Source organism: Lagenorhynchus albirostris, chromosome 15 (assembly GCF_949774975.1).
Source record: "Lagenorhynchus albirostris chromosome 15, mLagAlb1.1, whole genome shotgun sequence".
NCBI classification, from domain to species: Eukaryota; Metazoa; Chordata; class Mammalia; order Artiodactyla; family Delphinidae; genus Lagenorhynchus; species Lagenorhynchus albirostris.
In genome coordinates, this window is record NC_083109.1 from 58,438,697 (window position 1) to 58,452,074 (window position 13,378).

The 13,378-nt window shown below is 50.2% G+C and overlaps 1 protein-coding gene across 7 annotated transcripts in view; it reads left to right on the forward strand.

The window, feature by feature from the left end:
• CLEC16A (C-type lectin domain containing 16A) overlaps positions 1-13,378 on the forward strand; it is a 205,077-nt gene that overhangs the window by 83,581 nt on the left and 108,118 nt on the right. For all 7 annotated transcript variants that reach the window (XM_060122711.1, XM_060122715.1, XM_060122712.1 and 4 more), the window contains exons 14-17: positions 1,187-1,296; positions 2,077-2,121; positions 4,737-4,787; positions 7,865-7,993. In XM_060122711.1, coding sequence (XP_059978694.1) covers positions 1,187-1,296; positions 2,077-2,121; positions 4,737-4,787; positions 7,865-7,993 — 335 coding nt within the window. The remainder of the gene's footprint in view (positions 1-1,186; positions 1,297-2,076; positions 2,122-4,736; positions 4,788-7,864; positions 7,994-13,378) is intronic.

The following is a 13,378-nucleotide window of genomic DNA, read 5'->3' on the forward strand; positions in this document are numbered from 1 at the left end:
AATGCCCTTCAGTCAGCGGTCACGGGTGCTTTCTAGGGACGATGCCAGATGTGGGTTTTGGCATTCAGCGCACCTGGAGTCCACCACAGCCCAGGGTGAGACTTGGGACAAGCCACTTCACTTTTCTAAACCTCAGCCTTTAGAGAACCCATTGCAGTGGGGTTTTAGAGAGACTCCTTGAGGGAGCGTCTCTAAAGCACCCAGACCATGCCTGGCTCACAGCAGGACAGCAGGTTGTGTTAGTCAGAACTTGGTTGCAGTTGACAGAAACCCAACTGAGACTCGCTGAGACAATACAAACAAACAAACAAGACTGTTGGCTTGCATGACTTCAAGTCTGTTGGGCGCTGGCTTGAGGCACAGCTGAATCCGGGGCTCAAACAATGTTTTCAAGCCTGTCTTTGGGCTCTGTGGCCTTCTGCCTTGGCCAGATGACTGCCTGCAGCTCCCGCCACCTGTCTCTGTCGGGCTCTAGACTTGCTGTAGCAGAGACGCTGGGCAGCCTGGTGGAAGGGAGGACTCAGGGCTCAGTTTGTAGAACACGCTGGTGAGGTGACCACTGCGGACTATAGTGCTCGGGCCATCAGGGCCCCACCGCTGTCCCTGTCCTCTCCGCAGCCCAGCACGAGGAGAGGGTCTTGAGCCCGGTGGTTCCAGTAAGTTGTGGAACTGAGCCTTACTGACTGTGACTGGCTCCCTTGCTCGCCCCCTACCCAGTCACTGTGACCAGGGGGCTGGATGGCCCTGACCAGCCTGGGGGATGTGCCCACCCCTGGGACAGGGGAAGCAGGACCAGCTCCACCCAAATCACATGACCGAGAGCAGGGCTAGTGGATCTCCAAGGGAAACTGGGGGTGCTTGTCCCTGAAGAAAGGGAAGGAATGCTGGACAAGGAAAGTGACCGCAGATGGCCACTTTCTAGGCCTTCAATAATAAGTAGTTACCCATTTTTCCTGCCTCCTCTCCCCCCATAAGGGGACTTTGGGTAGCATTTGGTACAGGCGATTTTGATGAGAACATTCAATTGTAATTGATTGGGAAGGAGGTTGGCACATGGGGGCTCCCTCTGTACCCCCACTGGATGTCGGGGGACCTGTCAGCTGACCTCCAAGTCGGGAAGGCAAGAGACTGCCTGTGAGGGCATGCAGTCCGGGGTACGCGCGGCTGACCCCGGTGTGCTCCGCAGATGGCAAGATCCGGTTGGCGACGCTGGAGCTGAGCTGCCTGCTCCTAAAGCAGCAAGTCGTGACCAGCACGGGCTGTGTCATAAAGGACGTACACCTGGCCTGCCTGGAGGTGAGGCCCTCTTCCTCCTGCACCCGTGCCCCGGGGGAGGGCAGGAGGAGGTGGAGGGAAGCTGCTGCATCCAGACCGCAGCCCGGTCCGCGGCACCACTGCGAGGAAGCTGGGCCCCAGACCCCTGCCACCCCCTCTGCCCACTTGCTCCCGCAGACCTACCCTTCCACTGAGATGGGCCCGAGAAGCCCACTTACTAGTGAGTTTTAGTAGTTCTCTTGTATTTGGCTCTGAATTTGTCTCCGGGATTTTTTTCTTTTTATATTATGAAAGTTTTATACGTGTACAGATACACATTTATTTATTTATGGTTTATCGTGCTACTATGTTCATTCATTGTTTTAAATAGCTTTCATTGTCTTCCCTCTTATTTTCCATGTTTATTTTAGAAAGTTTAGAAACTACAGAGAGGTAAAAGGTAATGATAGTTGACACTTCGGTGTGTGTCTTTCCAGATACCACATACACTCACACACACGTTTACAAGTGAATTTTTCTTTTTATAAAAACAGAGTTATCAAGGCCATGTTGTAGAACCCGTTTCTCTCATGTAACTGTGTATCAGCAGCTTTCCATGTCATCACATTGAATCGTCTGTCCTTTGCCCATTTTTATTTTGAGCTCCTTCTCCCCCACCCCCTTACGAAGAACCACTTTATAGATTAAGATTATTAGCCCAGCGTCTGTCTTATATAGACTCAGACTTTAGAATTTGTGATTTACCCAACTCACTCGCCTCCATGAGACCTGCCCCCTCACACCCTCCCTCTCTTTTAACAGGGAGCCCGAGAAGAAAGTGTCCACCTGGTGCGGCATTTCTATAAGGTAAACTGCCGGAACTCAGGGGTACAGCAGTGTGTGTGTGTGTCGTATAAACCAGACTGTAGTGTCTTCAGTTATTTCTTACACCCTATGGGTCCTGAGTAAAAATGTTCAATTTCATCCTCTCCGGAGCAGTGGTCTCTGCACTTTTCTGTCCATGCTCTTGTATCAGAACAACTTTTGAGGACTCACCCCTAGTATGGGACTGTTTATTTATCAATTATATATGAATTTGTTCATTGATGGATTTACATGTAAATGATGAATTATATACAGATAGTCATATGGCTAAATAATACATATGAACTTATGTGTTCATGAATTACATATGCTTATACATATAAAATTACTGAATTACATATGAGTTTATAAATTATATGCATGTGTATTATTTATATACATGTACAGGCAGACCTCAGAGATCCTGTGGGTTTGGTTCCAGATCACCACAATAGAGCAAATGTCACAATAAAGAGAGTCACGCAAACGTTTTGGTTTCCCAGCGCTAATCAAAGTTATGCTTACATTGTACTGTGGTCTGCTAAGTGTGTGATAGCATGGTGTCTAAAAAAAGAGTACATACCTTAATTAAAAATACTTTACTGCTAAAACATGCTAACTATCATCTGACAACACAGGGTTGCCGTGGACTTTCAATTTGTAAAAAACATTCAGTATCTGTGAAGCAGTAAAGCAAAGTGCAATAAAATGAAGTGTGCCTGTGTGCACATACAAGGCTCTAAACATTTATCATGAATGTAGTGAGAGCTGGTAAAGGACCACCATAATTTTCAGTATTTGGAAAACTTGTAGATCTGTCTTCAGTTTCCAGATGATTCGTTTTAAGATACTGCATTGTGATGGTTTTGTTTACCTCTTAAGGCATAATATGGCCTTAGGCAAGGCTCATCATTTGTCAGCAACAGTGGATTAATCCGTATGCCAAGCAGTCTTAGTCTCTGACTCTTTGGCCTCCACATCAGATCTCTCCAGATCCAGTGAGTGGTGGTTTCCCCTTGTACTCTGGCTGATGAAGAGATCCTCCCTGGAGGAGGAAAGGCGTGGGCCCCACCCTTTTCTCATTCACTTGCGCTGTTATTCATTGTTTGTACTCACAGCAGTTTAGCTGTGAGCTAGATACACATATGAACGGGAATCTTTTTCTTTGTAAGAAGCTTTTTAAGCCACCGCCCATCATTGTCAGTGTTCGTTGAGATAAAACCAGGTCATGTAATCTGGAAGTGTACCTTGCCGCGATCAGATGACGCCACGCAGCTGCAGTACGGCGGACATGCCCAGACGAGGGTGGTACCACTGTGGGCCCCACGCACCGGGGCAGAAATCCCAGTCTCCCCTTAGACCGGCCCAAACCACACTTGGCCTTGAAGTGAGGATACGAGTCCTCGGCAGAGGCATCTTTGAAGCTCTTTCCGGTATAACTGCTCTTAGTTTATTCCCCTGCCCCCCACCCCCACCCTGGCCCCCAAAAAGCTTCTGGATTGCAAAAACAGGAAGACATATAGGTAGGCATCTTCCCAGAGGATTTTTCTTTCTCACTGACAAAAGGAGAACTGTATTTGAATTGCAGCTCCCTTCTCCCAACCCAGATTTTTCTCTCTTGTATCCTAAAAGGTTTGCACCCTAAGTACAGTATCTCACAAGCTTATGGATATTCTCAAGAGTTGCTATTTCTGTGGTTATTGCATGGTTCTCACACCACACAAGAACTTCCAAGTTTACCTGTGGTTCTGATCACTGGAAAAACATACAGAGGACCTATTGCTTTTCCCACCCCCAACTGTGTGTGGGGTGGGGGGGCGGGGAGGGCGCTTAGGAGACAGGCCAGGTCTAGCAGCCCTGACACACTCAGCCAAGTCTCCCCTGCCCTCCCCCGTTGCAGGCCTATCCAGGGTGGTCATAATGACTTGTGTGCATCAACTCATTTTGTCTTCCTATTGCACAGACGTGGGCTCTCATCCCAGTCTTGCAGTGAAACAAAGAGAGGCTCCAAGAGGTACGGCTGAGATTGGCCCCTGGTCTATGTGTCTCACAGCCAATTCCTCCCCGCCACCCTGTTCTGGGAGGGACCTCCGGGGCAGAGTCATCTGGGCTGCAGGAACTCCAAAACCCCAAAGGTGCACCTCAAAAACAAATGGAACAAGCCGTATAATTTTAGAGTTAAGCATATTTAATCATACTCTTCCTTTCAGAGGTGTGGAGCCTCATAGCTTTAACATGACAACTTAACCGAGATTCTTATTTTCTCCAACCATTCTCAGCAAGCAGATGGCCTTAAATACTTGAAACGTTAACCCTTTTTATATTTTAATTATATATGAAGTTATTTTTGTTGTTTTTACTTAACTGCCTTGACACTAGAAATCTAACTACACATGCTTGAAAAAAAGGAGAAAGGCGTTGAGGTTCCATTTGATATTTGGGCTTTCTTTTGGGTGTGTGTATTCTTATTCACGTGTGTATTTCACTTCCTGGTGATTTACCAGAACTCGCTAATAAGAAACAGATGGTACCAAAAACCTCAAACTGGAGTTTATAATACTTTGTTGTTTATGGGGAAAAAATGTGCATAATCTTCTCTTTCCTTCCTTTCTTTTTAGGGAGAAGAAATCTTTTTGGACATGTTTGAAGATGAGTACAGGAGCATGACGGTGAGTGAGGGGCCAGACGCGCTTGTGGGTATGCAAAGCTTGTCCTGCCGAACCAGGGGAGAACTCGTCTCATTCGGAGCTTTCCATCCGAATGACAGAGACTGGTGGGGAAGTGCATTGAAAACAGTGCCTTTTGATCCCCACCAGTGAAACTTCAGATGACATTCACTCCCCCTAAGTTGGGCTGAGTCATAAGATGGTTCAGAAAGATTCACTTTGATATGAATAGTATTTGATTGAGGACTTAGTCCGTGTCAGGTGAGTCCGTGTCAGGTGTGTGCAGCATGTCGTACATGTGAAATCTCTTAATCCCCATGTCAGCCTGATGGGAGTCACTGCTATCATTATCCTGCTTTCGCCGATAAGGAAATAAGAGTCAGGGAGCTTGAGGGAGGCGCCCACATGTGCCCAGGCATCGAGGAGCAGAGCCGTCACCTCCCAGTGCCCTGCCCTGCTCTGCATATTGTGCTGCCTCCTTCTTCTCTGTGCCACCAGAATGTTCCCGCACCTGGCTTTCCCTCGAACCTGCAGTGCCAGCCCGGGGTCTCCCCTGTCTTGCAGAAGATTGCAGGTTGCTCTGTTTTGTTCACTCGCCTCTGGATCCCCAGCACCTGCCCCTTAGTTGACACTCAGTAACTAGATGATAAATCGCCCTTTTCACGGACAAAAGAGTGAAGTGATTCGGGAACTTTACAATAAACCCAAGGGTTTAAAATGTCAAAAAGAAAAAGACAGCGTGTGCTGCGTGGCTCCCTGGCCCATCTCCGGGCGTCTGGATGGCTGGGCCCTCGCCACATCCTCGCTCACAGCACATCTGAGGCCTCGCGGAACCTTTTCAAGGGAAAAGTGTAAATTGGTATAATTCACCTCCAGAAGTGCCCCAGCAGTGACCAGGCCTCCTCTCGGTGCTATGTGAGCCGCCCGTGTGCGCCTCACACCTTTGATGCCCACACCCCATTATCCCCTCGACCCCCCCAAAGAGTGTCTCAGTCTTCTACTCTTTGGACCATGAATTGGAGTGGAGTGGAGTCAGTGGTCAGCTGCCGCCTTATGTTATGCCCGTGACGTCCCCTTCCACAATGTAATTCTCCAGAAGTTTGGCTTCTTGTTTGGAAACGTAAGGCTCGTGTGTCACTTGACAACACAGTAAAGCTTGGGCTCCTAAACCCCTGCACAGTTTCTGCTTTTGCTACTTACTAACTGGAACCCTGAGCGGGTTGCTTACTTCTGAGCCTGGATTTTTCCATCTGTAAAATGGGGCCCAGACCACACAGCTTTCCAGGCTGGTTGTGAAATACCTAAGGGCTGCCTCCTATAGAGGTTCAGCACCACGGATATTCGGTTCCCCTCCCTCCTGCCCTAGGGAGCTTCCTGGGTTTTGTTTGTTTGTCTCAGTGACACATTTATTGCATGTTTTGCACAAAGCCTGGAACTCTAGGGAAGGAACAGCTGGCATATACCCAGCACCCCTATCTGAGTTGTTAGCTCAGACTTAAGGAAATCAGCACTAAGCTCAGCGAAGTTGGCACAGCCTCTCGGGTGCTGCCAAAGCCAGGCCTTCCCTTCTGACCCTTCACTGTTTCTCCTGTCACCTCTTGCTTCATGCAGAGGCATAATGGGCAGGAGTCCTCGAGGGGGCTTGTCGGAGGTGGTTGGGAGCGGAGGGGTGGAGAGGAGGGAGCTGCGAGGGAGCCGAAGGCAGGCTGGGAAGGCCCTGCGGGAAGGCTGGAACCCCAGGTGCCCCGGAGACAGGGCTCTGCCACTCCCACTCTGGCGTAAAGGAATAGCGACGGTAGACCTCAGGCCTTTGGAGGAAGGCTTCACGGGTCCAAAATAAGAAGGTAGGCAGCACGTGCGAAGGGGCTCCCTGTTCACCAGGTCTCTGGACGGCCGGACCCTCTCCACAGCTCTGCCTTGTTTAGTCAGCTTTATGTTACAGGAGGGAAAAAAGTGTGATATGATTGAAGCCCACCTTCTAAAAGAGACCAGAAAAAGCTCATGATGCTTAAAGGAGTAAAATTAATTCTATAGAATATTTACCTTTGTGAAATGTCATTCCTTTATGATGCCAGGTAAATGAAGTGTCAGTGTCCAACAACACGTGCAATTAAGGGGTCAGTACTGACGCAACAAAGTTCCAGGAGGGGAGGTGATGTTAGCATGTGTCTTGGTAATCGGAGAAGGCTTCCTGGAGGCGGTGTGGAAGGAGGCAGACAGCTCTGCCCCTCTGGCCCAGTGGCTGTGGGCACGCACCCTCCCTCCGAGCTCAGCGATCCCCTCTGTAGTATGGGACAGCCCCAGCACCCGCCCAGTAGGAGGTGAGCCCTGCAGGGGCCTGGCGAGAAGTAGGTGCTTAATAAGTGACTTGGTTCTGTTACCCCAGGTAAGAAGCCAGGGGGACAAGGAAGGAAGGGGAAATGCGGGTTGTGTTGTGGAAATCATAGTGGGTCTGGAGAAGGGCAGGCCTGGGTCCGTGTCATGGTTCTGCCGCCAGCCGGCTGAGCGCGCCCACATCCATTCTTCGGCTTCCCCAAGCCTCCGTTTTCTCAGTAAGTTCGGCATCCTCCCTGCTGGGGTTGTTGGGAGGCTTGGACAGGGCCTACGCGCAAAGCCGCTAGTTCTCTGCCTGGCCCGCAGTCAGGTCCCCTTAAACGGGGGCCACGTCGCTACATCTGCTGTCATCGTATTGGAAGTGCCAGCGAAGGAGGCGGGCAGCAGTCAGGCTTCCGCACACAGGGCAGACCACCCTAAAGGGACCACCGTAAAGGGCTGGCCTCCTTACTGAGGCCCCTCTCCCTGCTGTGGCAAGGGGAACAAGAGGGTGAGAAAGAAGAGCTTTCCACAGCAGGGAGGCAGCTTCTCCAGAGTGTCTGAGCTGTCACTGCAGATGAGGGGACATCTGCAACTTCAAAAACAACAAGGCACATCTCTCACATCTGGCTGCCTCGAGGCTTCACTCAGTCTGAATCTCAGTTGATGTGCTCTTTAATATGTGCCGATGGAGGTGAGAGGCCAGTGTCACCTGCCCCAGCGCCTTCCTCCCTTCAGTGAGCTTCCCTTCGATGTCTGTCTTCTAGATGAAGCCCATGAATGTGGAATATCTCATGATGGACGCCTCCATTCTGCTGCCCCCCACGGGCACGCCGCTGACGGGCATTGACTTTGTGAAGCGGCTGCCGTGTGGTGACGTGGAGAAGACCCGGCGGGTGAGTGGGCGCTCTACTCAGCCTCTCCTGGGCTGCTGCCCTCCAGGAGCACCTCCGGAGCGGGGGGCGGAGGGTTCCCGACCACATCCAGACCTGCCTTCCAACACGCCTTCAGGAGAGCCAGAGCTCCTCCCTCGCACCCCGCCACCAGGCCTAACTTCCCCAGGCGCGCTGCCCTTTGTTAAAGCAGAGATTGAAATTCCATCGTATCTGGCCGCAGATGCCGGATGTCGGTGTTGGTGGCAGGCAGGCTGCCTTCGCTGGCGCGGAGCTGGCCCCAACCCCAGAGCTCTGAAGGAGGAAGCGGGGCCAGCCTTCTGCGAAGGAGCATGGGGGGTGAGCAGTCGACATAGTGCAGGTGAGGCTGCTATGAAAGCAGCCCCGTGAGGCCGGGTCCCCCAGAGATGGTGGTGTTAAGGTATCTGAGGGATCTTGGGGATGAGGCACACGCAAATGCAATTGTGATTCTCGCTGGCCTGCAGGAGAGGTGTGTGAAGAGATTAGTTCTCAGAACCCAGCTGCAGTGTGTGCTTCCGTTATCAGCACTTTTTTTCTGAAGCAATCTCCCAGGGCTGTTCAGGGTATTTTATCTCCCTGGTAAGATCAGTTTCTTTCTTAGAAAGCACCATAACCTTTTCCTAGAAAATCGTTCCCTGGAGATGTGGCGGTTAGTGGATAAATTAGAGGAATTCATTGCACTCGGCTCCCGTTATCAGGCCGCATCTTCCTCTGAGTTAATCCAAGTGTAACTAGAGTGGCAGAAGTGTTTTAACCTTTAGATTTTGAGGAGCGGGATTAACTTGCTGGATCTGCCTAAAGCAAGAGGATTCCATGGCCTTCCTGCTGATGATTTTGCCTCAGATGCCTGGCCGGGTGGGGGTGGGTCACAGAGGAAGTTGGACCTGTGTCTGCAGTCAATCCACATTCCCTGCTGTCTGACCAAACCCACAGCCCTCACCGCAGGACCCACCCTCTCTCCGGGCCAGTGACACCTTCCTTCCTTGTGCTCCCAGCCAGGGCTGTGGGCCCCATGGCCGGGCACGTGATTGTTTGCGGGCGGCAGTGTTTGCACTGGGCATCCTTGGCATCGGCCTTTACGGGGGGATTGGTTCTGACAAATGCATGTCATGTCTGCACTCCTTCATGGAGTGGACACGCTCACCCTTAACCTTTGGTTGGCCTAGGAGATGCTCCCAAGCAGGGTAATGGCAACACACCCAGTCAAGCTGTTGTATCCCCAGGCCAGAGAGGACCCCGTCCCCAGGTCCTCCTTGGACCCTGAGCCAGAAGGTCCAGAAGATTGTGAACGTTGAGAGCTGCTGCTCTGGGTTGCATCCTGCCTTCTTTTCAGTCCACAGTCCGTCAGGTTTCCTTAACAGTCACATGAGCTCATAGCCTGTGTGATAAAGCAGATCATTCATATCAGTTCTTTATATGAATTTCCTCACGTAATTCTACAACCACTCTAGAAGGTTGGCGCTAGTATTATCCCCATCTTGCAGAGGGATAAACTGAGGCACGAAGAGGTCAAGTGATTTGCTCAAGGTCCCCCAGCTAATAAGTAGCAGAGCCAGAATTCAACCTAGGCAGCGTGGCCATTCTGACCCGCTGCCTGCCACTGCCGCCTTCATTGTGTTTATTAGCCCCACTCCTCAAGGAATCAGAGTCTAGAGGGCGAGGTGGGAAGAGGCAGTGCCATTCCATGGGCCAAGGCCGTTTCTAAAGGAACATGGGGTCAGGTCCCTAATCCTACCCGGGGAAGGAGGTGGAGCAGCACAGAGGGCTGGTCCTTGAGCCAAGACTGTGGGGAAGGGCTGGGCAGCTGGGGGAGGCAAAGGCCCAGAAAGACGTGGCACATTCCAGCACCTCCGACAAAGAGGGGACTGTGGCCGGAGCCCACCGTGAGGGAGGCTACGTGGGAAGTGATGGGGCTGGGAGGAGCTGAAGGAGGCAGTTCCCAGAGGCCTTGGAGCCCAGCGAGGACCTTGGCCTTGTTGGCTGGTTCCTGGCATCATGTCCTGCTGGCTTGGGGCAAACGATTTTGATCCACAGGAGAAATTTAGGGGTGAGGCTTATGGCAGAGGGAAGGTTGCTTGGGCTTTGGGGTTCCTGCTCCCTTCTGAGCCACTGTCTCCTCACCCAGAAAGCAGTAGTGCCTGCCCTGCCAGCGTCCTCAGGAGGACTCAGCAGTAAGGCAAAAACACAAAGGCCAGTAGGTGCCTGAGGCTGGGGTTCTTCCTCCCTTGCCCTCACATCTCTCTTAGTTCAAGTTCCCAGGACTGTGCTGCACGCCTCCCTTGCCCCAGATGGGCTGCTAACTGAAGCACAGGCAGAGCCCCTGGGACGTCTGGGCTTCCCTGGGGTCGCTTGTGTCCGGTGAGTTTATAAAAGCAACTCTCAAGTCCCAGCATCCGTGGGTATAGAGCCAGGGAGAAGGTGGCAGGATGAGATAAAAGGGGGCTGGCCATCTCAAAGCAGAGCCATCCACCTGAGAGAAGCTTCCGTTTGTGACTTCCAGGATCCATTTCTGAAGGGGAATTTTGACCCTTCGCCCCAGTCCAGTTCCTGATGCAAGGCAGCTGTCTGGAATCCTCCAGAAGCTTAGCTCCTCGGCCCATTTCAAGCATCAGAACACAGCAGTGTGCTTTGAATTTGAGCTAAAGGAAGTGTATGGTTTAGCAAGCAATTGAGGGCTTATGTGGTTTGTTTCATGTTCTTTGCTTGTATCCAGAGAACATTCCATTTCGTCCTGTTGGATTCAAAGGTTTTCCTTCCCTTTCTTTTTTCCTTCTGCCGAGTATAGGCTTTTCTAACTTTTAGGAGGCTGACCCTTTTCAGAAATCCCACCCTTTATTTTCCTTAAGGACTTGTCAAAGTAGTTCAAACCACCCTTACTGGTAAATCATTCCTTCGTACGTTCGTCAAAGAGCCGCTGGACTCCTGAGGGTGCAGGAGTGAGTAGGGCATGCGGCCCTACTCGGGGCCTCTCATCGCATGGAGAGAGGCAAAGTTTATGAACAAGTGTGATACCAGGCTGCAGTGAGGGCTATGAAGGAAAGAGGGGACACCGCTTTGGAGAGAGTGATCAGGGGAAGCTGCTCGGCCAAGGTGACATCTGAGCAGAGACCTAGAGAGTGAGAAGGAGCCAGCCAGGCAAAGATGTAAAGGAGGCACTTTCCAGACAGAGGGAGCAGTAAGTGCAAAGGCTGCGAGATGCAGAAGAGTAAGGCATGTCCAGGGAGCAGGGTGACTGGAGCGGAGTGAGGGAAGGGGTTAGGAGAGGAGGGTCAGAGCCTTGCAGACCGCGGGGAGACATCTGGCAATAAAGTCATGTTTTCCCTCTTGCCTTTTGCAAGTTACACCATTTATCCTATCATTCGACATATTTATCAAGCATTTTCTAGGCACTGCGCTAGATGCAAGAATAGAGAGAAAACAAATAATACAAAATAAGACCAAAATAGCAAGAGTGCCACTGAGCCATCCCAGCTAAGAAGGGAGATTCATGTTGAAATGAGGTCACAGGAACTACTGGCATCTGATGAGGACATGCATGCAGAACCTTGGACTTGAGCTGGACCCACCCCACGTGGAAGGGCAGTTGAGAGAAGCAGTTAAGAAAGAACACAGGCTCACAGACCAACCAAGGTTCAATCCCAACTTTAGCTGTGTGACCTTGAGCAAGTTACTTAACCTCCCTGAGCCTCAGGTTCCTCATGTATCCTGCCTGTCAGGTCTTGCCCAGAGTAAATGGGAGAGAGCAGCTGTGAGGTGCCTGAAGAGTGGTAGAGCATTCTAGCATCTTGAGTGGGAAAGAAACAGAGTCTTTTAATGAGCTAAACCTACTGAAGCTTAATGCTAGAGAAAAGAGAGTTAGGGAGAGGACTTTCTGGTAAATACCCAAAACTGAATTTAAGCCACTAGCCATCTTTTTTTTTTTTTAACATCTTTATTGGAGTATATTTGCTTTGCAATGGTGTGTTAGTTTTTTCTGTATAACAAAGTGAATCAGCTATACATATACATGTATCACCATATCTCCTCCCTCTTGCGCCTCCCTCCCACCCTCCCTATCCCACCCCTCTAGGTGGTCACAAAGCACCGAGCTGATCTCCCTGTGCTATGCAGCTGCTTCCCACTAGCTATCTCTTTTACACTAGGTAGCCATCTTTATGGAGTAACCATGGAAGCCATCATGAAATAAAGATACTTGCATGAAGTTTTATTTGTCCCTCCGTACGTTCTGTGTCCCTGTTCCCTCGTAAAACCACAAACAGTTTTTGTGTTTATCGCTATTGACATTGAGGAAATAGGCTATTTTTCTTTTACTCTTTGGATGTATATTACACATTAAAGAAAATACAATAACATCTCATGAAGTTTCAAAGGTAGGGGGAAAGAATTTCCTGTGATTTCATCACCCTAAACAAACAGTACATTTTGTGTGTCTTCTCCCATTTTTGTTTGCAAACACATCTTTTCATGGTTGCGTGGGTATGGACCCATGGACTTGCATTCATCCTTGCTGCTTTTCTCTCTCCATTGTAGAGCAAGAAGTTTTTCATACTGTGATACAGTTTTAATAAGCCTAATTTCTTACTGCTGCATAAAACGTTCATCTGGTGACTTTTGCCGTAATTTACTCAGGCATTTTCCTGCTGGTGGACATTTTGGTTGCTCCCAGTATTACATTATTTTCAACTAAACTGTAATGAGCAGCTTCACAAATACAGTGTTTCCTTTCTTTTGGCTTATTTCTTTAGGATAAGTTCCCAAAAGTGGAATTTCTGGTTCAAAGGGTATCAATATTTTGTTGTGTGACGCTACATGTTGCCAAATTGCTTTCCCAAAGGGCTGTGCCCACTTTCAACTGCTTCAGCACTCTTTTAAGAATGACTGACTTCCACGGCCTCGGTGGGCTCCTAACTTGAGTGACTGTCGCCTGAACTCATCAGCTTGTGCACCCGGCAAGGGCAGCGGGAGAGAGGGCTCGGACCAAGCGTTGCTCCAGGGCTCAAGGTGTCCCCTCCAGTGTCTCCCACCCTGTGATCGGGGTGGTGGACACTCCATTTGCAGAGCTCCAGCCCAGGCTCGGGGGATCCACGTGACTCGCCTGACTCCAGTATGAACCAAGCTCTGTCTGACTCGGAAGCCATCCCCCACCCCACTCATGGGGCTCTCCTTGCCAGGGCTTACTCCCAGCTGCATGGAAGCAAACCGGAAAAGTCTCTTCTTTATATTTGAGCTTGGTCAGCCGTCACGCCTTTCCAAATCTAATCTCTTCTTCCAGAATCAGTCTTTGTATCGTTCTATGATAGCATCTCAAAGAATAAGGATGCCTTTTTCCTTTTCAGTAATACTTTTAAACTTGCACATTTATTTAGC